This window comes from Tenrec ecaudatus, chromosome 8 (assembly GCF_050624435.1).
Source record: "Tenrec ecaudatus isolate mTenEca1 chromosome 8, mTenEca1.hap1, whole genome shotgun sequence".
Lineage (NCBI taxonomy): Eukaryota > Metazoa > Chordata > Mammalia > Afrosoricida > Tenrecidae > Tenrec > Tenrec ecaudatus.
Genome location: NC_134537.1, coordinates 86,492,297 through 86,517,600, shown reverse-complemented (window position 1 = coordinate 86,517,600; position 25,304 = coordinate 86,492,297). Strand labels below are relative to the sequence as shown.

Below are 25,304 nucleotides of genomic sequence, written 5' to 3'. Positions count from 1 at the left end.
CTCCTTAGTTTTCTATAGCAAGCACATAATCCAAGTCAGCCGAAAATGACTTTTAGGAAGCCATGGACCCTCAGTATTTCTCTTACCAGAAGCAGACGCCCCACCTATAGGACTGCCAAATGATGTCTTCCACTCTTGGTGCCTCTCCAGCCAATGGCTCGCTCACTACTCACTCATTCACTCTCTCCCTCACTCCCTACATCACTCCCTCCCTCCCTCCCTCCTTCCCTCCCTCCCTCCCTCCCTCCCTCACATCTAGTCAATTCCCACTCATATTGACCCTGTAGGCCAGGGTAGCACTGTCCCTGTGGGTTTCTGAGGTTGATTATTTATGGGCGTAGAAAGCCTCATCATTCACCCTCAGAGTGGCTGGTAGTTTCGAACTACTGACCTTGCAGCTGGCCACCCAACACATAACCACTGTGCCACCAGGACTCCTTAATGGCATGTTAGGTGTCCCCATTCCGTGGTGGTCCTCTCTGGCTCAGTCCTGAGCACTCTGTCACAGGCTCCTGCCCTGGGGCCTTTCTCTTTCAGCTGAAATTTTCCATCTGAAAGCCCTGGAACTGAGCTGTTAGTTATCAGTTCTTGCTTGGGCCCAGTGGCTTGTCCTCACTCAAGATTTGGAATAAGTATTTTAGATCTTTGTCCCCTAAACAGAGGACTAGAAATTTGGGACTGTGAGAAAGAGTCACTGAAGAGCTTTAACCTAACAAACACATGAGCATAAAAAATGAAACCAGAATGAATGGTATTGTCAACAGTTGTAATTTCTTTTAAAACAAAATAAAAAATTATGGATGCTTATCCAACTGTGTGAAATGAATTAACTTCTTCCAAGAATTAGCTCTGCCAAATGGAGAGATCCCCCTGACCGTCACGATGAGCTGCATGTAGCCTTAAACAACTGCCAAGTGGCGTTCATTCCAACTCTTTCCTCCCAGTGTGTCAAAGTCTACCTATGCACCACCAGGTTTTCAATGGCTTTGACCTTTCTAAGTGGAACGACAGGTCGTTCTTTCAAGTTCCAAGGTGGCCCTGGGGAGACTTGAACCTCCAACCTTTTGGTCAGGAATCCCCAGTGTCAACGACCTGCATCGCAGGTACTGCCGTCATCATTAGTTTGTACAATGGCTTTGTCACCGTCAAAGCCTTTTGTCCATTTCCTTCGCTGCTGTATCTCGCACAGCGAGAACAAGGCGAGGCTGTACTCAGGGAACCCTTGTTTATTGAATGACTCAAACTTATTTTTTCTTTAGCATTATTTTAAAATGTTTCCAAAATGTGTTTACTGCCCTCTAGTTCTTAATGTTGTTTATGATATCTTTCTCCGAATAAATGTCACCTCTTCACTCCTTGGCAAAAGGTCATGGATATTTTTATGTCCATAAGGGAAAGAAAAAACAACCCAAAACCCAAAGTTACATGTCTCAACCTGACTCTCAGCCTCCTGCAGTGGCATTAATGATACAGGTGAGAGAAGAGCCAGCCTGTCTTCAGCCGGGAGAGAAAATCCTCCGGAGAGGTAGATCGAGGAGGTGGGGAGCTGCTTGCAGGAGTCGGCTTGAGGCTTCTCTCTGCAGAGAGCTGAGGCTTCATCTGCTTCATTCAGATGTACATTCAGAAAAGCCAGCTAAGAGTGTAGCAAGTCACATAGTCAGTCCAGAGCTGCGTTAGGAGAGGCACTGTCTCACTGCCCCCACCCTGTCCTACCCCACCCAGGTGGCCACCACGCACACGGCTGCCTCCACTTTCCAGCGCCCTCAAAGCTCCTAACAAGCCTTGAGTGGAGGTTGCTTTCGGCTTCCTATTTTCGTAGGAACAACAAGAAGATGGTTCACATTTCATGGTAACTCAGCAACGTGGTTACTTGATTTTTCTTTTTTTTTTAAAACATTTTATTAGGGGCTCATACAACTCTTATCACAATCCATGCATATACATACATCAATTGTATACAGCACATCTGTACATTCTTTGCCTTAATCATTTTTTTCTTTTCTTTTTTTATATTTTATTAGGGGCTCATACAACTCTTATCACAATCCACACATATACATACATCAATTGTATAAAGCACATCTGTACATTCTTTTCCCTAATCACTCTCAGCATTTGCTCTCCACTTAAGCCCTCTGCATCAGGTCCTCTTTTTTTCCCCCCTCCCTCCCCGCTCCCCCCTCCCTCATGAGCCCTTGATAATCCACAGATTGTTATTTTGTCATATCTTGCCCTATTCGGAGTCTCCCTTCCCCCCCTTCTCTGCCGTCCATCTCCCAGGGAAGGAGGTCACATGTGGATCCTTTTAGTCAGTTCCCCCTTTCCAACTCACTCACCCTCCACTCTCCCAGCCTCGCCCCTCACACCCATGGTCCTGAAGGTATCGTCCACCCTGGATTCCCTATGCCTCCAGCTCCCATATGCACCAGTGTACAACCTCTGCCCTATCCAGTCCTGCAAGGTAGAATTCAGATCATGGTAGTTGGGGGGAGGAAGCATCCAGAATCTGGGGGAAAGCTATGTTCTTCATCGGCACTACATCGCACCCTGACTGACCCGTCTCCTCTCCTAAACCCCTCTGTGAGGGGATCTCCAGCGGTCGACACTTGGGCCTCGGCTCTCCACTCTGTACTTCCCCCTTCATTCACTATGGTGTATATATATATACATACATACATACACACACACACACACACACACATATATATATTCTTTTTTTTTTTTGCATGATGCCTTATACCTGGTCCCTTTGGCACCTCGTGATCGCACCGGCTGGTGTGCTTCTTCCATGTGGGCTTTATTGCTTCTGTGTGGTCTCTCTTGGTCAATGGGCATAGGTCCGACTCCCTGTCTTTTAAAATGTCACTTAATTATCCATAGGATGCTTAAGCCCCCAGCAGAAACCACCAGAATTGCACCTGGGTCCCTCACATGGAAAGCAAGTGCCCGCTGCCTTTTTCTCTTCAAAAAGTCTGCGTTCTCCTTGATGGCAGGGGCCATGCCCCATCGCTCTCAAACAATATTTTATTATGTTGTAGGTGAATGCTTACGTAGGTCTCATGGAACAATTTTTAAACAGATTTATGCCGCCATGACATCGGTTGCAGTTTTCACGATGTGCCAACATGCTCGTTATTTCCATTCTGTTTGTTCTGTTTCCATGGTTCTAGCTTCCCTTGGGGGCAGATGTTGACTGGTCTGATATAGTTGATTTCTGTTTAAGAAAGCATATTACTCATGGATGATACTATTGACAGGTGACCTCTAGAAATAGCTTCAGGCCCAAATTCACATGGTATCAGTAAGGTCAGTAAGTCTTATCAGTCCAGCAGGTGTGGCTTTTTTTTTTTTTAAGGAGTTTGAGTTTGTTCTAGATTCTGCATTCATTCTCTCCGAGACCTGCTGTGTCAGAATGCTGGGTTAGGACAGCTGGCTGCCATCTCTGTTCTTCTGGCCTCGGGTGAGAAGAGGCTGTGGTTTGTGTGGATTGTTAGTGGACTACCTTTATTTTCTCTTCCTTCATAGGAGTGGAGACCAGTAATTGTATCTTCAATGGCCACTGGTCTCAGGTGCTACTCACTATCATATTATGACCGATATTAGACCAACTAAGCGTTCTCCAAAATGAATCCTTGTGTGTGTATGTGTGTGTGTGCCCTTAGCTGTATAATTTCTGGGGCCCTTTTCTATTGGTTCACTTTTCCCACCCTCCTAAGTATGGGTACTATTTTTCTTCTCTGCATGACTGGTAATTTTGAATTGGAGGTCAGACATGCCAGATTCTACCGTAGTTGATTGTTGGAGCCTTGGTTTTGTTTCCAAATCCAGTTATCTGGAAACTCTTTGACATTTCGAGGCTTCTTTGTTAGCTCTGTTCGAGAGGACCAGCCCAGCCTTTGTCCAGAGCCAGTCTGGCTGCCCTACTGACCCCGTGCTCTCTGAGCACTGGGCTCCTTCCTTTACAAGGTTTCCCCACTCTATTTGTGGGGAATGTGGACCCTTCTCAGTTTTGTTCCTCCTACTCCTTCTGGCCTCAAGAGTCTTCCTTACTTGAACTGAGATTTTGCCCATGATGCACACAGACACGGAAAGTGCTCATCACACGCTTTGCAACAGTGTCATGTGCAATCTATTTGCATAAACAGATGTATGTGCTCGCCCAGCCTCGGCTGAAGACTCTTGGGGAGCTGTCTTCATCTCTCCAGCTTTTTCTCTGTGTAGTCTTCCTTCCCCTAACTCTCTGTCCCACACATTTTAGCCACCTAGCCCTCCCTACACTACTGCTCCACTCTCCTCACCTCGTCTCCGGGCAACTTCTGGGCTCTGTTTGACTTCCTCCTGTCTGCTGCATGGCCAGGAAAGACTTTCCAAGCAGGAAGCGAGGCCGTCATAGACTTAGCGCATCTATTTCTCAGGCATCACTGCCCTGCATCGCCTGCGTTGGTGTCTGAAACTATTGTGCTTGGCATTTTTTCCAGTTTTTGGTTCTTTAAGGCAGGACGGTTGATCTCTGGGCCCAGGTTTTCTGCTCTGACCACAAGTGGAAGTGAAATACATTTGTGGAAAGAAAACTATTCAGAGTTGGTATTCCCAATTCAAATAGGTTATCCCCAAGGTTTTACCTCTTAAAAATTTTCATTGGGTGCTTGTCTTTCTTGTTATGTATCCTAAAGAACCTTGGTTCTAAAGATACTGCCATAATTACCACATGTACTAGCCTATAAGCCGAGTTTTCCAGCACACTTTTAATGCTGTTTTTGTGGTAAAATTAGTTGCCTCAACTGATACTCGGGTCAGCTTATACTCGAGTATATACAGTACTAATTTTTGACAAGTTTTTCTCATCTCACTGGTAAATAGCCACAAACATTGAGGTAAAAGGTCAGTTCCCAAAATACCACTCTTTGAGAAGATTTAATCACTTGCTCATGAGTTCAGAATGGTGCTTTTATGGCAAAGCTTGGGAACACTCATTTATAGCCTGTTTCTGTTTTACATTTTTATTGGCACCCAATCCACACACATATCCTACAATTCAATAGTTCAATCATATCAAAGAGAACTGTAGAATCATCACCACCATCCATTTTAGCACCCTAGCTTTTTAACCGACTCTGTACATCTGCCTGCGTACCTGTCTGCTTACACATATGTAAATATAAGGTGGCTTCCAAAAGTTCATGGAAAAATTCCATTATCTTTAAATTACATTTTTCCTTGCCCTTTTTGAAACTCCCTCACATTTATATGAGGCTTTCTATTCCCATGAGAGTCTCAGAAATCCGCAGGGACAGTTCTACTCTGACCTGTTAGAGGGTTACTATGAATCAGCACTGACTTGATGATGGTGAGTTTGTGTACACACACACACACACACACACACACACACACACACACACACACACACACACTGTGTTTCCTCATTCATGGAGAGAGACGAGTTGGCTGCCTGATTTCCCAGAGCTTTACTCATCAGTGACTTGTTCTTCTCCTTCTCCCTCCTTCCTGGCCACAGGCGCATGCTCACTGTGTTTTCTCTCCATGTTTGCAGAGGGTGGGACTTGGGTGTATAGTAGTGACAAAGTAGAGTCAGTTCTAGGACCCTCTGGAGCGCGGTCCATCGCTCAGAGCGAGTCTGGTCACAGCTGGCCCTCTGACAGGTTGTAGCTGTCAGGAGCCGCTCTCCCTCTCGGGTGGACATTGTTTTTAAATTATGATGCTGTTTTGCGACTTGAATGGAGCTCATTCCTTTTCTCATTGAAATGGGTTTTCCCAGAGTCATGTACCTATGGTGCCTTGTGTCCACTCCCATAGTGAACCTACAGGCCTCTCTGAGGCTGTAATCTTCATGGCAGCTGAGCCAGCAGCTGGTAGCTTCAAACTATGGGCTTTTCAGTTAAAAAACACCACCGGGCTTTGTTGTTTTTTAAAAAATCATTTTATTGGGGGCTCATACAACTTTTATCATAATCCATACATGCATCAATTGTATAAAGCACATTTGTACACTTGTTACCCTCATCATTCTCAAACCGTTTTTTCTCCACGTAAGGCCCTGGCATCAGCTCCTCACTGTTCTCCCTGCCTCCCTGCTTATCCCCCTCCATGAACCCTTGATAAGTTATAAATGACTATTTTGTCATATTTTACACTGCCCGACAGCTCCCTTCACCCACTTTTCTGTTATCTGTCCCCCAGGGAGGAGGTTATATGTAGATCCCTGTCATTGGTTCCCCCTTTCCAACCCACCCTCCTGGTATCACCACTCTCACCGCTGGTCCTGAAGGGATCATCCACCCTGGATTCCCTGTGTTTCCAGTTCCTATCTGTACCAGTGTGCATCCTCTGGTCTAGCCAGATTTGCAAGGTAGAATTGGGATCATGATACTGGGCGGGGGAGGAGGGGAGGAAGCATTTAGGAACCAGAAGAAAGTTTCATGTCTCATTATTGCTATACTTCACCCTGACTGGCTTGTCTTCTCCCAACGACCCTTCCCTAGGGGGATGTCCAGTTGCCTAGAGATGAACTTTGGGTCCCCATTTTTCACTTCTCATTTTCAGTGATATGATTTTTTTGTTCTGATGATGCCTGATACCTCATCCCTTCACTACCTTATGATCACACAGGTTGGTGTGCTTCCTCCATGTGGGCTTTGTTGCTTCTGAGCTAGATGGCCACTTGTTTACCTTCAAGCCTTTAAGACCCCAGATGCTATATCTTTTGATAGCTGGGCACCATCAGCTTTCTTCACCACATTTGCTTATGCACTTATTTGTCTTCAGCAATCGTATTGGGGAGGTAAGCACACAATATGATTTTTTGTTCTTTGATGCCTGATAACTGATCCCTTCGACACCTCATGATCACACAGGCTTTTGTGCTTCCTCCATGTGGGCTTTGTTGCTTCTGAGCTAGATGGCCTCTTGTTTACCTTCAAGTCTTTAAGACCCTAGACGCTATCTTTTGATAGCCAGGAACCATCAGCTTTCTTCACCACATTTGCTTATGCACCTGCTTTGTCTTCAGCGATTGTGTCATGAAGATGAGCATCATGGAATGCCAGTTTAATAGAACAAAGTATTCTTGCATTGAGGAAATACTTGAGTGGAGGCCCAGGATCGATCTGCTACCTGAATACTAAACCTATAAATACATGCTCATAAATCCATTTCCCCATCCTCATATATAAATGTTTACATATGTACATGCCTTTATTTAGACCTCTATAAATGCCCTTTGCCTCCTAGCTCTTTCCTCTATTTCCTTTTACTTTCTTCTTGTCCCACTATCATGCTCAGCCTTCATTTGGATTTCAGTAATTCCTCTCGGTTACATTAACCTTGACCGTGCCCTACCAGGCCTCCTACACCCTCCTCACTACTGATTTGGATCACTTGTTGTTCCCTGTGTTTGTTAACACCACTTCCTTTCCCCCCCACCTCCCTGTCTCCCATGTCACCCCGGAACTGTCAGTTCCTTTGTTTTCACCTCCAGATTGTTCACCCAGCCTATCTTATTTAGACAGACCTGCAGAGATAATAACATGCACTAAACCAAAACAGAGCAAAACCAAGCAACAAAATAAAACAAAACAATAATAGCAACAGAAAGACAATAACAACAACAACAAAAAAAAAAAACCCAAAAAGAGGACCTGATGCAAAGGGCTTAAGTGGAGAGCAAATGTTTTGAGAATGATTGGGGCAGGGAATGTATGGATGTGCTTTATACAATTGATGTATGTATATGTATGAATTGTGATAAGAGTTGTATGAGTCCCTAATAAAATGTAAAAAAAAGAAAATGATTAGGGCAAAGAATGTACAGATGTGCTTTATACAATCGATGTATGTATATGTATGGACTGTGGTAAGAGTTGTGTGAGCCCCTAATAAATTGTTTAAAACAAACAAACAAACAAAAAAACAACCCCACAACATAGCAACAACAAAGAAAAGCCTGTAGTTAGTTCAAGGACTGTTTGTTGGTCTTTAGGGGTGTTTTTGGTCAAGTCTGATGGGGTGCCAAGCCCTGGCCCCAAAGTCTATTTTTGGTATTCCCTGGGGACTTTGTTGCTCTGTTCCCCTTGCTGTTCTGTTGCATGCCGTTAGTGTTTTGCCTTGGTATGGTGGGATCAGATCAGGTGCAATTGCCACACTGTGTCTCCAGTGTTGTCTCCTGTCGGGCTATGGTTCAGTGAGGGATGTTGTGTCTCATAGTGGGGCCAGCCACATGGTCCTCTCTATGGATTGGCTACTCTGAGCAGGGATATCGTCGTCAAAGCTTGGTGGGTCATGACGTGCTCCACTTTCTCTTCCACCCCTTCATTTGCTCCTGTGTGCTCTGAGCAGACATTATCCCTCTCCCTGAGCTGTAACTTCAGTGCTGTCTTCTGAAATAAGTTCTTCTGCGGGCAGGGGCAGCTGTCTACAAATTTGGGATTGGGGCCGGCCCCTCAGACCTCTCCACTGGTTCCCTACTCCATGCCAGCATGTTGCATTCACATCTTGGAGCACCAGGTTGAAGTCTGGTTCCTCTTTCCCTGTGGAGATATAAACAAAACCCTCCCCTTGGGCGGGTTAGTGCACCAGGCTTTTTTTAAGGAGGAAACAGTCTTGGTATTCCTGACTATTATTGTAAAGGAACTTTTTCAGATTCCACCTTTCTCTCTGGCTCTTATCCTAAGGTTCATCTGTCCGTTCTGACTTGTATCTGTGTTAGTCAGGGTTCTCTAGAGAAACGAAACCAGGCCACTTGTCAGGGTAAGCCAGCCCCTAACACATCATTATGGGTCTGGTAGACACAATTGTACAGTGATAATAAGTAAAGATCATAGTAAAGTTATAGAGAGCATGAGAGATAGAAGTGATGTATTGAAATAAATGGGAGTCAGACACGTTTCATGGTAGCATGCTCACCTCTGCCCCACTGATGGTCTACGTGGAGGGAGAGTTTAATGGTAGCCCCGGCCCCTTTTATATTCTCTGGGGACATGCTAGCCCCCTAATTACAGGTGAGGACATACATCACAGAAAGGGGCTGTACTATAGGCAATACAGTAATGGGAAGGGGTGGTCTAGGGAAATACACACAATAGGAAGGGGAGGGATTGGGGTTATACATGTGACAAGATGGGTGGACCCTAGATTCAAGATGGCAACCTAACCTTGATCATCCTTGGGTGGGTTTGACCTCTCTGGGGTCTCCTACAAGGAAACAGACAACCATTATCCTTATCAGAAGGGAGTGGGCCCTATTTGTTGTGGGATAAACAGTGGTGACTACTTGCTCTAGATGGTTAATAGCTCTCATGGAGAATAACCCCTTACCTACTTCTGATGACCTCCAAGTATAGTCATTCCCAAGCAGCTGTCTGGCATATATTTGGGGGAGACAGTTTGAAAGAAATCCTTCTGTATCCCACAGCCACTTATGATTTTATATATATAAAACCATATCTATCTATGTATATATACATGCATATGTTTATACAGCAAGAAGGAATAACAGCTAATTCATCCACACAGTAGTACAGAGGGCTCAGTTCAACTCACTTGTTTGAAACAGTTAATATACTGGAAGTCCCTCAACTCACGTGGGTTGCTGGGTACGAGGTCAAGCAAGCAGACAGTAAAGTCCTTTCAAGCAAGGCAAGCAGAGTCTGTCCACAGGCAGCAAGCAGCAGAGTGGGTTACCAACAGTCAGTGGCTCTGAAACTTAGGGAAGCAGACCAGGATGAGCTATCAAATGCAAGCAATGCAAGGCAACAGGATCTACTAACTTCAAGCTCAAGCGATTTATGCACCAGCAGTGTGGCGAAGTAGGTCTGGAGGGAGCCTCAAGTTCTAGATACACGATCCACTGGTTGGCCTGGCCCACAGGTAGTGTAGCTCCCAGGTTGAGGCAGAGAACTAGCTAAAGCACCAGCATGCTCCAACATGTTCTTATTGACCAGGTTGGCACAATAAACCTAACTACCACAGTATCCATAACTTGGATATGGTGAAACAGAATCTTTTCTGTAACCATTCTTATCTTAGATCTCCTTATTTATTATTCAGTAAGACGGTGTCTGGAGAATAACCCAACATTGTGAACATCATTTGATTTGGGGGAAGGTGTTCTGGGTTGGTAATAAGTTAGTTTTTTCTTTCATTACTATCCTGTCTTCATTGCTCTCAGATTTTTTTTCTTTTTTATCAATTTGCCTTAACAGATCAATTGGGAAAAGAAAGAAGTAGCAACTCAGATGTAAACCACACTATAAACTTTTACTATTATGTCCAACTTGGGAGTCTTCTAATGAGCATAGGATTGAGAGCATCATTACTATTCTTAGTACAACACTGGCCTGTGTTTCAAAGGAAGCAGTGGCTACATGGCTGGCTGCTAGTTGAAAGGTTGGTGGTTCAAACTCACCAGCCTTTGCTGTGGGAGACAGATGTGGCCGTTGGCTCCCATGAAGATTACAGCCTTGGCAGTCATACTCTGTCCTATAGGGTTGCTATGCAGCGGGATTGACTTGATGGTAATGGATTTGTGCTGCTTGTTGTTGTTTTTGGTAAGAAGTGCTTGGAAGGAGCAGGAAGGAAATAATTAAAATGCTAAACTATTCACTGATATTTCTGTTTCTTGGTTGGGGGTTAGGAGGGTTGATGGGGAACTAAACAAAACCCACTGCTATGGAGTCCTTGCTGACTCATAGTGATCCCCTGTGGGTTTCCGACATGGTTACTGTTTCAGGGAGCAGAAAGCCCAGTCTCTCCCACAGAGCTGCCGGTGCAGCCCAATGTGTAACCACGACACCACCAGGGCTCTGTACTTAATTGCTTGCAGTGCCATGGCTTGGATGCCCAGGGTTCATTGTTCAGCAACCTGGACCTTGGACGGATTGCCCAGATTGTTCACGCTCTCCATCAGATGGCTTCCCCTGTGCATTGTAAGTGTGGATGGTTGGTTGTAACTATCTTCGAAAGGATGCAGTGGGGAAGCTGGAAATAGTTTTTTAAAAAAAGGGAGGTGGTGTAGGGAAGGAAAAAAGAGGAAGGTGGCTACCACTTGTTCAGTCTGTGAGGGATTAGTCACAGCCCTGGGCTCTGCTGGGGTATGAGGGGGGCGGGGTCTCTCAGGTTGGTAAAATTCAGAGTGTTTGTGTTCTGTGATTTTGAACAGTCTTGTTTCAGTGTACCACCTTTAAACACGTCTTGTGAATGTAATGGCATATTAATTTAAACGTGATGACTTACCACTTGGTAAAGTTCAAACAAACAATGTAGTTGAAACTTTCATTTGAAAAAAATAAATCTCCCCCCCCCTCATTTTATTGGGAGCTCTTACAGATATTAAACAATCATGGTTATATTAGATGAAGCATATTTGTACAATTATTGTCATCATTTTCAAAACATTTTTTCTTCTTGCATTCTTTGATATCAGCTCCCTTTTATCCCTGCCCTACCCACCAAGAACCCTTGCTATTATATTAAATATTATTGTTATTTCTTTTGGGGGGTGCTGTATCTTACACCATCCACTATATCCATTCATCTACCTCTACCCGCTTCCCTACCTCTCTCTTCCTGTACCCTTAGGGAATCATTACTCCCATTACTATTTCTGAAGGGTTTATCTATCTTGGATTTCATGCATCGATCTTAATTATACAAATGAACATACATATTAATCTAACAGGAGTAATGAGGTAGAACTAAGACCTAATAAGTAGGGGGAGGAAATATTAAAAACTAGAGGATAGTTATGTATTTCATCAGTGCTGTACTGCACCCTGGATATAGCATCCTTTCTGTGTGGCCATCTGTGAGGGACTTTCCAATTATCTTACAGGTGGGTTTTGGGTCTCCACTTTGTCTAGGCTCCTTCACGTCATTTGGTTGCTTGTTTTTGAACTTCTGATACCTCTTCCCTTCAACATCTCATGATCACACAGGCTTGTGTGCTTCTTCCATGTAGATTGCGTTGCTTCCATGCTAGATGACCGCTTGTTTATCTTCAAGCCTTTAAGACCCCACACTGATAGCTTTTAATAGCCAGACACCATCACCTTTTTCCCATCACATTTGCTTATGTACCCATGTTGTCTTTAGCAAACGTGTTGGGAAGGTGAGTATCATACACTGTCACATTATTAGGGCAAACCATGTTTGTACTGAGGTAAGATTAAAGTAGAGGCCCATAGTCCATCTGCTTCCTTGTTGTATTTACATACATGTGTGTATATATATATATACACAGAAATACATCTATCTGTATATACTTGTATTTACACATATTCATATCTATATTTATACCTGTATATATAATTTTAATTTTCTTATTCTTTCCTCGTTTTCTTAACTCCTGCTCCACTATCATGTTTACCCATTGTTCACCTTTCAGTAATTTGTTATTGTTTCATTGTTCCCACCCCCAACCTTAGGTACCCTGCCCTCTCCTTGGGATTGCTTATCCTGCCTACCTTGTATAGATAGACACCCAAAGAACAGAAAAAAAAGAAAAGCTAATCATTCTAGTTAAAGAGATTCATCTGCTCATCCACAAACATTCATAACCTTAAGATAGAAATTTCTAAACAACTGTGATTGTTAGCCATTTGTTCCTGCATTTTCCTGAACAACTTTGAAGACGAGCTTTAAGACTCCTCTAGGAGTCAGCTCTTGGGGAACATTGTTGGGGTGTGGGATAAGCAGGTGTCCTCAACCTCTGGTTTGGATCTGCCTAAGCTGGTAGTTCCATTATGAAAAGTAACAATAATGTGAAGTCTAGTTGTAATAATCAACTTAAACCCATGCTTTTTTGTTTTATCTTTTTACTTCTTAGTGTAATTTCTGCATTGAATCTAATTTTCCGATCTACATTACACTTGTGGATGAGATGGTAGAGTAGAACTGTGACTTTAATTATTATTAATCATTTTATTGGGGGGGCTCTTACAAATCTTATGATAATCCATCATTCATTTGTATTAAGCACACTTGCGCATATGTTGCCATCAACATTCCAAAGCATTTTCTTTCTACTTGGTATCCGCCCTTGGTATCAACTATCCTTTTCCCCCCCTTCTTCCCCCACCCTCCCATCCTCGTGAATCCTTTATCCGTTATATATTGTTGTTGTTATTTCGTGTCTTACACTGTCCATTGTCTCCTTTCACCCACATTTCTGTTATTTGTCTCCCTGGGGATGGGCTATATATCTAACCTTCTGATGGGTTCCCCCTCTTTCCCCCCACCATCCGCCTACCCTCATGATATGACTACTCCCACTACTGTTCCTAAAGGGTTTATCTGTCCTGAATTCCATGTGTCCAGAGCTCTAATCTGTACCGATATGTGTTCTCCAGTCTAGCCAGATTTGTCAGGTAGAACTGGGTCATGGTAGTTGGTTGGGGTGGTAGGGAGCATTCAGGAACTAGGGGAATGATGTGTGTTTCATTGGTGTTATACTGCACCCTGGTTGAATGGTCCTTCCTTATAACCCTTTTAGAACTATGCTTTATGGGTTTTTCACTGGCTACTTGTTTTTCAAAGGCAGGGCTTTCTACTCCCGTAAATAGTGAGAGTCTCGAAACCCCACAGGGGCAGTTCTCTCAGAGCCCTATAAGGTTGCTATGAGAAGGCAGTGAGTATTTTGGGGGGGTGGGGAGACCATCAGGCCACAGGGTTAAGTGTTGGACTGCTGGCTGACAGATCCGTGCTCAGACCCGCCAGCTGCACGATGGGAGAAAGCTGGCACAGTCTGTGCCAGGAAAGGTTCTCAGAAAGCAGTTTACTCTGCCCTGTTCTGGTGGCTGTGCGTCGGAATGGATGTGGTAGCAGGAGGTTTTGCTTGTGGAGTTTTGGAAGACGCCCAGGCTTTTCTTCTGAGGCCACTCAGGAGTGTAAAAGTCACTAGTGAGCAAAAGAATGTCCATTTGGCTTTCTGGGAGCAAAACCAGGAGATGGCCTCGTTTGGTTTATAGTAAAGGTTAAAAGTAGGCAGACGAAGAGAATTATGAAAAAGATTAAGCTTGTTCACTCTTGTGATATTCAGAGCAATAAATGAGTGCAACCCAAATTGAGGACTAATTCTGAGTTTATCTTAAAGTCTCTCTCCTCCCGTCCCCTCCATAGTTTCTACCAAATGAATAAAAATGTGTTCGTTACTCTTCAGGGGGTTGTAATTTGAGGATTTTGGTGAATGAACCTCATTTACTAAAAAGATGAGTTACTGATAAACCCCCGACTTCTCATCATCAGACCGATTCTCGTTTGGAACTGCGGCTGTGTTTCCTTGGTTCCGTATCGCAGGGATCTCAGAAGTGTCCCTATCTCCTTGAAGTCTGGTTGGAAAGGAAAAGCCCAAATTAAGAATGTGGTGCGATGCAGACCATTTTGCGTTCTGTCGACGTACTGTCTTGTCTGCTTGGCTCTGCTGAATTACACTTTCCTGATTAAACAGTAAGCTGCAAGGAAGGCATTCCAGCAACTCCCCGGTCCTGACTTTGCACACAGCAGCAGCTAGGCGGTTTACGCACAGCAACGCCCCCAGTCTTGTTTGATTTCCTCAGACCAAACAAGAGATTGTGGTGGAGCCTGCTGGTTCAAAAACAGTGCAGTGTGTTTCTCTGGCTTCTTAGCCCTCTCACCTTTATAAACCAGAGCATGTCAGAGGCCAGGGGACCTTTAGATCCAGTCCCTGCTTTCTTAGTGCAAAACTGAGGCCCACACTAAGTAACTCATTCAAGGTCGTACAATTTGTATGTGGCAAACAGGCTACTCTGTCACATCTGAGGTCGTGACAAGTCAAGGGCCAACTCAAAGGCAGCCACTAGCGGCAGCAGCCAAGCCGAGACTAGCATTGATTCTGTTTTAACGCTAAGGCTTCTTCTTCAATTCCCCTGGCTCTTTCTCTATTACAGCTATGCAGCTGCTAGGGGGAGAAAGTGGCCCATGAAGTACATTAGCACACGTAATCTCTACATTATTGTTGTTGAGTTGCCTCAAGCTGATTCCGACTCACAATGACCCTGTGTACAGCTGAATGGAACACTGCCTGTCCCGGGCCAGCCTCACCATTCTTATGTGGGAGCCGTGTTGTAGCCACTGTGGTCAGTCCATCTGGTAGAGGGACTTCCTCTTTTTCACAGCCCCTCCTCCCCTTTACCAAGCCTGGTGTCCTCCTCCAGGGCCTGGGCTCTCCTGATAACATGCCCAGGGTAAGTGAGACGAAGGCTCACCGCTCTCACTTCCACGGAGTAGGCTAGCTGTACTCCTTCCCAGATAGATTGGTTGTCCTTCTGGCAGTCCATAGTACTTCCGGTGTTCTTCACCACCACCATTATTCACACGCATCAGTAATTCCTCTCTCTTCCTTACTCTTTGTTCAACTTTTACATCCATAGGAGGCAGCTACAAATACCACGCCAGGGGCAGGTGCCCCTTAGTCTTCAAGGTGCCATCCTTGTTCTTTAACACTCGATTTAAAGAAGCCTTGTGCTGCACATTTGCCCAATGCAACGCGTCATTTGCGTTTTTAACTGCTGCTTCCGTCAGCATTAGTAATAGAGCCTAGCAAAATGATGGGGTGGTCTGAGACTGACAGCCAACAGCCAAACAAACAACAAGAACCACAAAGAAACAAAACAAACCTTGTTGCCGTTGAATCAGTTCTGACTCATTGGGACCACACAGGACACAGGAACTCTCTCTAGGCTTGCTCCAGGTGAAGTGGACTGACAACTCAGGGCTTGGCTTTCGAGTCGACAGTGATGACTAGTCATTGGTTTGTAAGATAAAACTTGTTCCCGTGGTTGTATTCTCAGTTAATGAGAGAAATCAAAGGCCAGACCACACTAGAGTCATTTGAGGACTTTCCTTTGATTTCCCTAGGATTGACCAGGTGAAGGGCTTACCTCCTGTGAGGCATACCTTCATTATATGGGGCCCACTGCTTCAGTTCTAACCCATAGCCACCTTCTAGGACCAAGTAGAACTGCTCCTTGGGGTTTTGGAGACTGTAAGTCTTCATGGGAACAGAGAATCTTATCTTTCTGAGTGGCTGGTGGGTTAACTGCTGTTTTGGAGAACCCCCGAACTCAAAGCTGTCCAGTGATGCCAACTCTTAGCTACCCGATGGGAGAAGGTAGAACTGTCCCCGTGGTTTCCCAAGACTGGAACTCTTTACAGGAGTAGAAAGCCTCAGTCTTCTTTCTCCCACAGAATGACTGGTGGTTGCAAACTGCCGGCTTTGTGGTTCGCAGTCTAACACATAACTACTAAGCCATCAGGAATTCCTTGCTGTCATGGAACAGCCTGGTAACGCTGATGAGTGGAATGTCATAGGATGAAAGTCTAGTCTCAGCTCTTACTGAACATCATAGGACCAAAGTTTAGTATCAGCTCTTGCTTACAATATAGGTCACCTTGGGAAAATGTTAACCCTTTTGAGCCTGTTACTTCATTAAATTCTGTTGTACATGATATTACCCATTCCATAGGATTATTGTGGTCCTGCACTCAGCCAAAAGGGCCAGATGATCTCTTGTCAAGACTACAGTCCAGGAAACCCTTTAGGGCAGTTGTCCCTGCTCTGTGTGGCACCTATGAACTGAGGTTACACAACCATGGTGTACAGGAAAGAAAAACAGTGTTTCAGGGTGGAAAGGTCACCAAATTCAAATATAATTTATGTTCATTCTTATTAGGTGCTCTTAACTCAATTCTGACCCACAGTGACTTTATCCGCCACAGAATGCAAAGCTACCTAGTCCTGCACAGCCTAACCGTGTTCCTGTGCTGGTTGCAGCCCTGGTACCAGTCCGTCTCCTGGGGGCCTTCTCTGTCTTCACTGCCCCTCCCACTTTACCCAACCTCATGTCCTTCTCCAGGGGCTGACCCCTCCCGACAGCATGCCCAACGTATGGGAGATGACGTGCTGCCTTCCTCGACTCGAAGGAAGGACAGAAAGTCTGTCCTGTTAGCAGTCGGTGGTACTTCAGTATTCTTCTCCAGCACCACAATTCAATGCATCGATTCTCCTTGTTCAGCGGTCAACTTCCACAGGCACCCGAGGCAATTGGGGTGTCATCGCTGGGATCAGGCGCACCTTAGTCCTCAAATTAGCATCCTTGCTTTTCAGTGCTCTAAAGAGGCCTGGTGCAGTGGCCTTGCCTCATTACAGTTTGTCCTCCGAGTCCTTGGCTGCTGCTTCTGGAGCTTTCATTGTGCACCTAAACGAGGTGACATCCTTGACAACTTCAACCTTTTCTCCATTTGTGAGGTTACCACTTAGTCCAGTTGTGAGGATTTCGGTCTTATTTACATTGAGTTGTAATCTATACTGAACACTGCAGTCCTTGAGCTTGGTCAGAAAGTGCTTCAAGTCCTCTTTGAGCAACCTTGGTAGTGTCATCTGCATATTATAGGTTGTTGATGTATTTGTCAATATAAAATTATATTATGCATTATAGCTTATCATATGTATTGTTTATAATATAATCTTATTATTAAATTCTATTTTATATATTATATTGTATAAACATAATTAGTTGTCATCTACATATAACATACAAAGGGGTACCCCCCAAAAACTGGATTTTTTTTTGGCCAAAGCTACATATTTAAACATTTTTTAGAAAACAACCATATCACCTTCAAAGTATTCTCCTGGAAACATTTTTCAAACTCATCTGTTTGGATGGCGGACTGCACCTCCCTTTGTTTTGTTTTTTTCTTTACCTCTTCTACATCATCAAGTCACTGTTTTTTCATGCCCCTTGGCGTTTGCAGAAACAAAATGTCAAAGAAGTTGCACAGAGCAAGGTCAGATGATTAAGATGCATGAGGCAGGCTGGTTTTTGCTAGAAAGATGCACTGAGATGGCTGCATGAGCAGATGCATTGTTATGGTGACAAAAGTAGGCCCCCATCTGCCACAAATCAGGTCCTTTTGGTCGCACACTGTTATATAATCTTTTCAGAACCTCTGAATCAGTGGTTCTCAACCAGTGGGTTGTGACCCCTTTGGGGGTAGAATGACCCTTTCACAGGGGTTGCCCGGTTCATAACAATAGCAAAATCACAGTTATGAAGTAGCAACAAAAATAGTTTTATGGTTGGGGTCACCACAATATAAGGTACTGTATTAAAGGATCATGACATTAGGAAGGTTGAGAACCACTGCTCTAAATAGAAAGCTTGATTAACAGTCTGACCTGGTGGAACGTACTCCACATGCGCTCTGAGTAGCCATCTTCATCCGGTCATGAAGTTGATGGACATCTGGAACGAGGTTTATCATCCAGTCGACATTTCACATTTTTTTTAAAGGAGAGAAAACCACTCAGATGAGTTTTTCCCATAGTGCTGTCCTTGTAAGCTGTGTTTCTGCCGTGTTCTTTCCAGAGCAGGAAACAAAATGTCACAGCCACACTCTGTTCTCTTAAATAGGCTATCACAAAAAAATGAGATTTGAGCAAAGCTGCTTTTACGAAAAAAATGCAGTGTGACCAGAGAGAGAGAACCTTCCCAGGTGACACCACTGGGTGCACTAATCAGAGCGAGTTGCTTGATGCATGCCTAGCAGGGAAAATGCATACTATGAAAGCTTTTTTGGGCCCAGCACAATTCCAGTTTTTGGGGGTACCCTCTGGTAGACATAAGGCTATTATATGTTCTATAATAATATTATATAACATCTGATCGATAATGTATATTATATATAAAGTATATGCTACATCATACAAATCATATGTGATAGGATTTTATATTCATAAATGATTATGCATAATATAATATATATGTGATATAATATATATGATCTATGAAGATGTCTTTATTAAGCGTTAAACAGGACAAGAACAAACAAGACTAAAGGAAGCCATCAGGGTGAGGGAGATCCAAAAGCATGAGGCCGTCATGTGTCCACAGAGCCACCACCAGGTGGCCACTTAAATTAGGACTCGGGAAACCAAAGATGTTGTCACACATGGAGCATAGGAACAGGGATGGGACTAAAGATACCAAAAGCATATGGGGAAGGGTGGGAGAGGGGGGGCAGGAAGGGAGCACCAATAGCAATGAATGGCGCATAACCACACCCTCATCCAGGGGGAAGAACAACAGAAACCAGAGGGGAAGGGAGACAGGGGTTGGTATGAGATTTGAAAATAATTAACAGTCTGTAATCTATCAAGGGCCCACAAGCGTTGGTAGAGGGGAAGGGGCCGAGGGGGGGATAAAAGGAGCTGATCCCAAAGGCTCAATAGAAAGTAAATGTCTAGAAAAAACGAAGGAATATATGTCCTAATATGTCAGATACAATTGATGTATAGATTGTAACAAGAGTTGAAGAGCCCCCAGTAAAATGATGTAAAAAAAAAAAAAAGAAATTGTCACAAATCATGACGGCTAGCTGACAGTTTGTCACAGTCGGCTGGAGTACTGGAGGAGGAAAGGGGCCATGGTGGATACATGGACCACTGCAGATTCGAGGAGGTGGCAGGATTGCTTGAGAGTCCTGTGATCAGCTCTCGGAGCCTGATTCAAATCCGTATGACGGTATCCCTGAGGTACGGCCGCCTCTCCCGGGCTTGGCTGAGGGAGCCACACCAGGCCTTTAAAACCACTCCACCTGAGGACAAAGCTTTTGGCATTGCTGTCCAGAAATAACTCAGATATAACTTCCAGAAAGCACTCAGTGGAGCCTGAATCTACGTGGAAACCCAAAATGTTTAGCGCCCCCACTAAGTCTTTCGCACATCCAGTGTTCTGAGTATCAATGTAAGTAGGAGGTGGGTCGGGTGGGTCGGGCTGGGGGAACACTGTCTGGAACTAGAGTGGCGGAGAACAATTGGCAGCTACAGAGTGACTGGAAACCTTGGGGTGCTGTTACCCAAAGACAGGAAGCAGATTGCACAAACATCTCAGCAGCGACTTTTCACCCCAGTGGATGGAAAGGCAGGCAGCTTCTCTCGTGTGTGGTAAGGAGAGATGTGATTTTGATACCCCTTTTCTTTTTTCTGTGAGGTGGGGTGGTGTTGCTCGTTAGAGAGCTTAATAAAGGACCTGTTTGCTGACGTGTGGTCTGGGCCCAGGGCAACCACCCAGGTCAGCGCAGTGTCTGGGGTGTAGTGCGTGCCCTCGAGGTGGCGCAGACTCAGACAGCAGAATGAAACACACATCGGTCCTGCACTTGACATGCATACATCCATTGTCCTGAGCAGTGTGGCTTTTATTAGTAGTAGTAATCATCTTATTGGGGGATTCTTACAAATCTTAGGACAGTCCATTGCTCGACTGTATGAAGCACACTTGTCCATAGGTTGCCATCGACATTTCGCAAACATTTTCCTTCGACTTGAGTCCTTCGTTAATCAGCTCCTCTTTCCCCCAGCATTGTGGAACTTGAGTGGCTCCCGCCGCAGGGCCTCCTCTTCCAGCACTGTGTCAGCCAGTGCCCTGTTGAGATCCGCGAGGTTTCCATTGACCAGTGTTTGCAAGTAGACCAACTGCCAGACCGACCTTCTTAGCCTCTTTCAGTGTGGAAGTTCTACTATAATTGGCCCGTCATGGGTGGCCTTGCTGGTACTTGAAATACCGGTGGTGGTGTGGCTTTCGGCAAAGGAGCCTTGGCTGCGCAGTGGTTAGTGACTCAGAAGTCTGAACCTGCCGGTTGTCAAGCCGGGGAGAAGACCTGGCAGCCCCCTCCCGAGACGCCAGCAGCCTGGGAAGCTCTTCAGGGCGCTTCCGCTCCGTCGTCCTGCAGTGGGTTGCTGTGTGTGAGAATTGGTGTAGCAAGCTGCACACAGAAACAGCCACACCTCCCACAGCCTAGCAACCTGCGAGCCACACAAGGTGGCGGTTAGCAACAGTGAGGCGACAATGTCACGCTGAGGCCAGAAGGGACCCGGGAAGGAAGGTGAAGAAAACTGAGGGGTGGGGGGGGTCTTCCTCGAGTGGCAGGCACACCACAGCCACCTCTTCTAGGGAGGGCAGAACAATTGGCTTTGAGTTTTTAGAAGGAGTGGTGAATAACTGAACCAATGGGTACCATTTATAGACAGAGTAAAATACTCTTTTAAAATGCAGTTGTCATCCTACCTGAGAACCTTCCATTCCCGTGACTTGAAATGTAGACGACACAAAGGTACGGTGTCGCAACATGTCTCATTTGTGAATTAAGCCTCTGACTGGTGTCAGGCAGTAGCCCTGACTGTTAGTGTTGAAGAGGACAACTGTTGCAAGGGGGAGCATCAAGAGCTTTGTATAGAGTAACAGGAAGTCATTTGCCAAATTGGCTTGTGGATGTAAGATTTGTGTTATAAGGCCCAGGAGTGTCTATTTAGTCCAGATAAGTCATGAATTGAGCACGGTATCTATGGGGGATAGAAGACTGGACCAGAGGATGGGATTTAGCAGAGAGTGGAAGTAAGAGGGAACCATTAGGCTAAGGCAGTATTTGGAACTCATTAATTCAGGTTTAAGAATGTCGAGGAAATATAATGTGTTTACAGTGAGAGGGAGAGAGGCAGAGAGCGAGTGTGTGTTTGCTACAGCCCTTGGTAGATGTTTATGGTGGCAACTTTCAGTGCTCCGGTGCTTTGGACATGTCAGGAGAGACCAGTCCATGGAAAAGGACGCCAGGCTTGGTAACGTCGAGGGGCAGCTCAGAAGAAGAAGACTTGACAAAATGGATGGGCCCTCGGATTGCAACAATGGGCTCAAACAGAAGCACATTCGAGAGGCTAGTGCAGGATCGAGTGTTGGTTTGTCCTGCGGTACAGAGGCCCTGTGAGTCAGCCCAAACAGTAACAATAACCAGTGCGAGATGCTACCTTTAACTTCCCAGAAGTAGGCCGAACCAGGAAGAGACGAAGCTTCCTGGGGTTTAGTAACGGTGACCTCACTTGGGTTTAGTAAGCACATTGTGACATAGTGACCTCACCACTTCCTGTTTCCATGGGGGGTGCAGGGAGAAGTGGGGAGAGCATAAATACAGGCCAGGGGGGGGGTCACGGATGTGTGGTCTCCATTTTCATTCTCTGCAAGAAAGCAGCAACCGAAGAGGAGAGGGCAGGAACAGTCACCCCGCGTCGTTAGGACCCTTCAAAGATCCCTGTGGCCCCATGCCCCACGAACAGCGGTAGAAATCTAGGGTTGACTCCGGCTGCTGAATTCTGTGCTATTTCTCTTACCCTACCATCACCCCTTTTATATTTATGTGTTTTTCGTGTCTCTCTGACAAGCCAGTCCTTGTTCTAGATTCATAAACTCCCGTGTAATTTGTCCAGGCCTCTGTGCAAACAATACTGAAGAAGGTTATTTCGATGACGTGCATCCAGAAGGAAAGGCTACTTGAACGAGATGCGGCTGGAGAGGTGTCCACTGGTAGACGGATCGTGGCCAAGGGCAAGCCTCTGACCACGCTGCAGGTGTGGGCTGCATCACAGGCTCAAGTGTGTGCCTAGCACGGACAGCGACGGGCCCTCTTTTCTTCTCTCACTTGAGGAGGGCTTGCTCAGTTACCCTGAAGGCTGCATGTAGCAGGAGAGTTGGCTGAGCATCCTATGTGCTTACCAGACCTGCGAGGATGGAGAGCCAAGGGGCTCCTCACGCTAGTGGCCCGCGCAGGGTCCACGAAGACCCTGTTTTCCTCGGAGGCTGCAAATCACTCCCCAGAAGAGAGGGGCACAAGAAATGAATTTTAACGAAAGACAAAAGACAGCCAGCTTCACTCGGAGTGTTCGTTTCCAGTCCATAAAACTCACCCATTTTAAGTGTGCAGTCCAATGATTTTTAGCAGAATTTCAGATTGTGGAACCATCACCACACTCCCACGTTTAGAAAGTTTCCATCTCCCCCCAAAGACTCCCTCATTTCTCATCAGTCACTCCAGCCCAGGCCACCATGACCCACGCGTATCTCCGTCGACTTGACTTTTCTGGGCATTTCATGTACATGGGCTCTCACATGATGCGGCTCATTGGGCCTGGCGTCCTCGTCTGTGGCCTCGTAGTTCATCCATGTTGTAGCGTATGTCTGTACCTCCTGTCTTTTGTCTGTTCTTTATTTTCCATTGTGTGGACATACTTTGTGTATCCCCCCCATCAGGTGGATGCATGGTGTCCACTTCGGGGTTGTATGAGTCTCCTGTGGCTATAAATGACCACCCAGTGAGCGGTTTGAATCACCCAAGCAGTTTATTGCGTCACAGATCTGGAGGCCAGAAGTCCAAGACCCAGGGGTGGACAGGGCCTTCCTTATTCCTTCTAGAGGCTTCGGGAGAGATTATTTTTGTTTCCTTTTCCAACTTTTGTTAGTGGTGTAGTGGATGGCCAGCAGTTAAGAAGTCACCAGCAGTTGCTTCCCAGGGGAAAGCTGAGGGGCCTGCTCCCATAAAGATTGATGGAAGCCTGGAAAAGTCTGCCTAGTGTTGCCCGGAGTTAGAATCGCCTCATTGGCTATGAGTTTGGGGTTTGACTTAATTTTTAAGCGTTGCCCTGGTTTGGGATCGACTCAATGACAAACGGAGTAATGACTAATCCTGTTGAATATCTGGTCATGTGCACATTAGCCTTTTGTACTTTGGTATCAACTCTCCAACACTCCTGCTAATTGAAAATGGGGTTGGCCTCTTACTGTGTGTAAGAGTTCGTTACCTTTGTGTAATGCCTCACCCATCATTGCCAGTCCCTGCAGCAATTGAAGGTACCTTACTCAGGAAAGCGTAGGCAGTGCTGAGGTGTCCCAGTCCCCCGGGGGCTGGGGGAGACCTGAGGCAAGGCTGCCACTGTCCCATGTTTCTCTCTGTGCTCAAGTCTGTTACAAGATGATCGATGAGACCGGGCTGTCAATTACTGTGTCGGGAAGGCAGGCTGATGGCTCTGAGTGCCCCAGAGGTCAGACGCCCCGTGCTGCTGTGGCTGCCTACTGTCTGGGAAGGGGCAAGCAAACACCACGTAGAGCCTCGCTATAGGAGGCTGCCATGTTCCTGCACAAGACTCCCCACATTTTTCCTTAGTATTTCCTGCGAATCCGTCTTTAATGCTTCCCCCTCCCACCAGACTGCTAGGTTCTTTGAGGCCGAGAATCGCACTGCATCTGTGTGGTTAGCTGTTTTATCACCAGTGTCTAACATGGCGCCCGTTACCTCGTTGACAGCGAAATTGATAGGTGTTGAGTGGAGAAATGACTGTACCCACCCAGTCATTAGGGGTCCAGTAGGATGCTCTCTGCTTTAGAATGGGAGGTTGACAGGAGATCACTAAGCCAAGGGTTATTGGTTGAATGAGTAGTTCATTAACTGCTGAATGTATCAATGAATGACATGCATTTTAACTGCCACTGATGCCCCTCCCCCTTTGTCTTCCATTCCAGCGATCTATAATTATAACGCCTCTCAAGATGTGGAGCTCTCCCTGCAGGTTGGCGACACGGTGCACATTCTGGAGATGTACGAGGGTGAGTGTGGAAGGCCTCCTGCCAGGCTGGGAGAAAGAAACAGTGGAAGTTACTCACTCAGAAGGCACTTGGAGCAAACATCCACGTGCTTTCCTTCCTGACGTGCGGCTAGTAAAACTCCAGGAAGTACTTAGTTATACAGCTTCATGCTTTGGGTGATTTCAAAACAGCCAGCCCAACACTGGCGCGCAGACATGCCCAGACACCGGAGTCGAGGTATGCGAGCATGTGGAGGGGCCTTTGGGCCCCCACTATGGGATGTAGCCTCCGCCAACGCGGTGCTGCCGGCGAGGGACTGCTGGAGCCCTGGGTTTGCAGTTGCCCTGAGAAGACACTGCTGACGAAAGACCTCTTCCCACTCAGCCCGACGTGTTGCCGGGTTGGAGGGAGAAGGAACGGAGCTGACTTTCTGGTGTCGCTGAGATTTTTAAAGGGAATTAGGTCCGGGCTGAAGCAGGTCCAGAAAACCTGCTGGTCTAGTTCCTCCCATTAGGTTGGGATAGGGAGGTGGGGTCCATTTGGTTCTGGTCCAGAGCTCAGGGCGGCGCATGTCTTGGCTCTGTCTCCAGCCGAACTCACTGGGGAACCAACCCCAAATGTTGGGTTCGTCTTTCTGGGCCTCTGTCATGTTTCAGATCTTGTTCTGATGGTGCCTCACAACCATGGTAGCTGCCCAATGTATTTTCCTGTGTGTGTGTGTGTGTGTGTGTGTGTGTGTGTGTTCGTGTTCGTGTGTGTGCCCGCGCCCTGTTTCGTTCTGTTCAGCTTTCTTAATAGTCTTGAGGAGCTGGGGAAGGAGAACAATGGAGCTGGTCTCATGTGAAGTACATGAGGTCCCCAAGCATA

General features: G+C 45.9%; 1 protein-coding gene across 1 annotated transcript in view; it reads left to right on the top strand.

Annotated features, from left to right (window-relative positions):
• Positions 1 to 25,304, top strand: part of DOCK5 (dedicator of cytokinesis 5) — a 228,491-nt gene that overhangs the window by 46,594 nt on the left and 156,593 nt on the right. Inside the window, exon 2 of the mRNA XM_075556494.1 lies at positions 24,375 to 24,458. Coding sequence (XP_075412609.1) covers positions 24,375 to 24,458 — 84 coding nt within the window. The remainder of the gene's footprint in view (positions 1 to 24,374; positions 24,459 to 25,304) is intronic.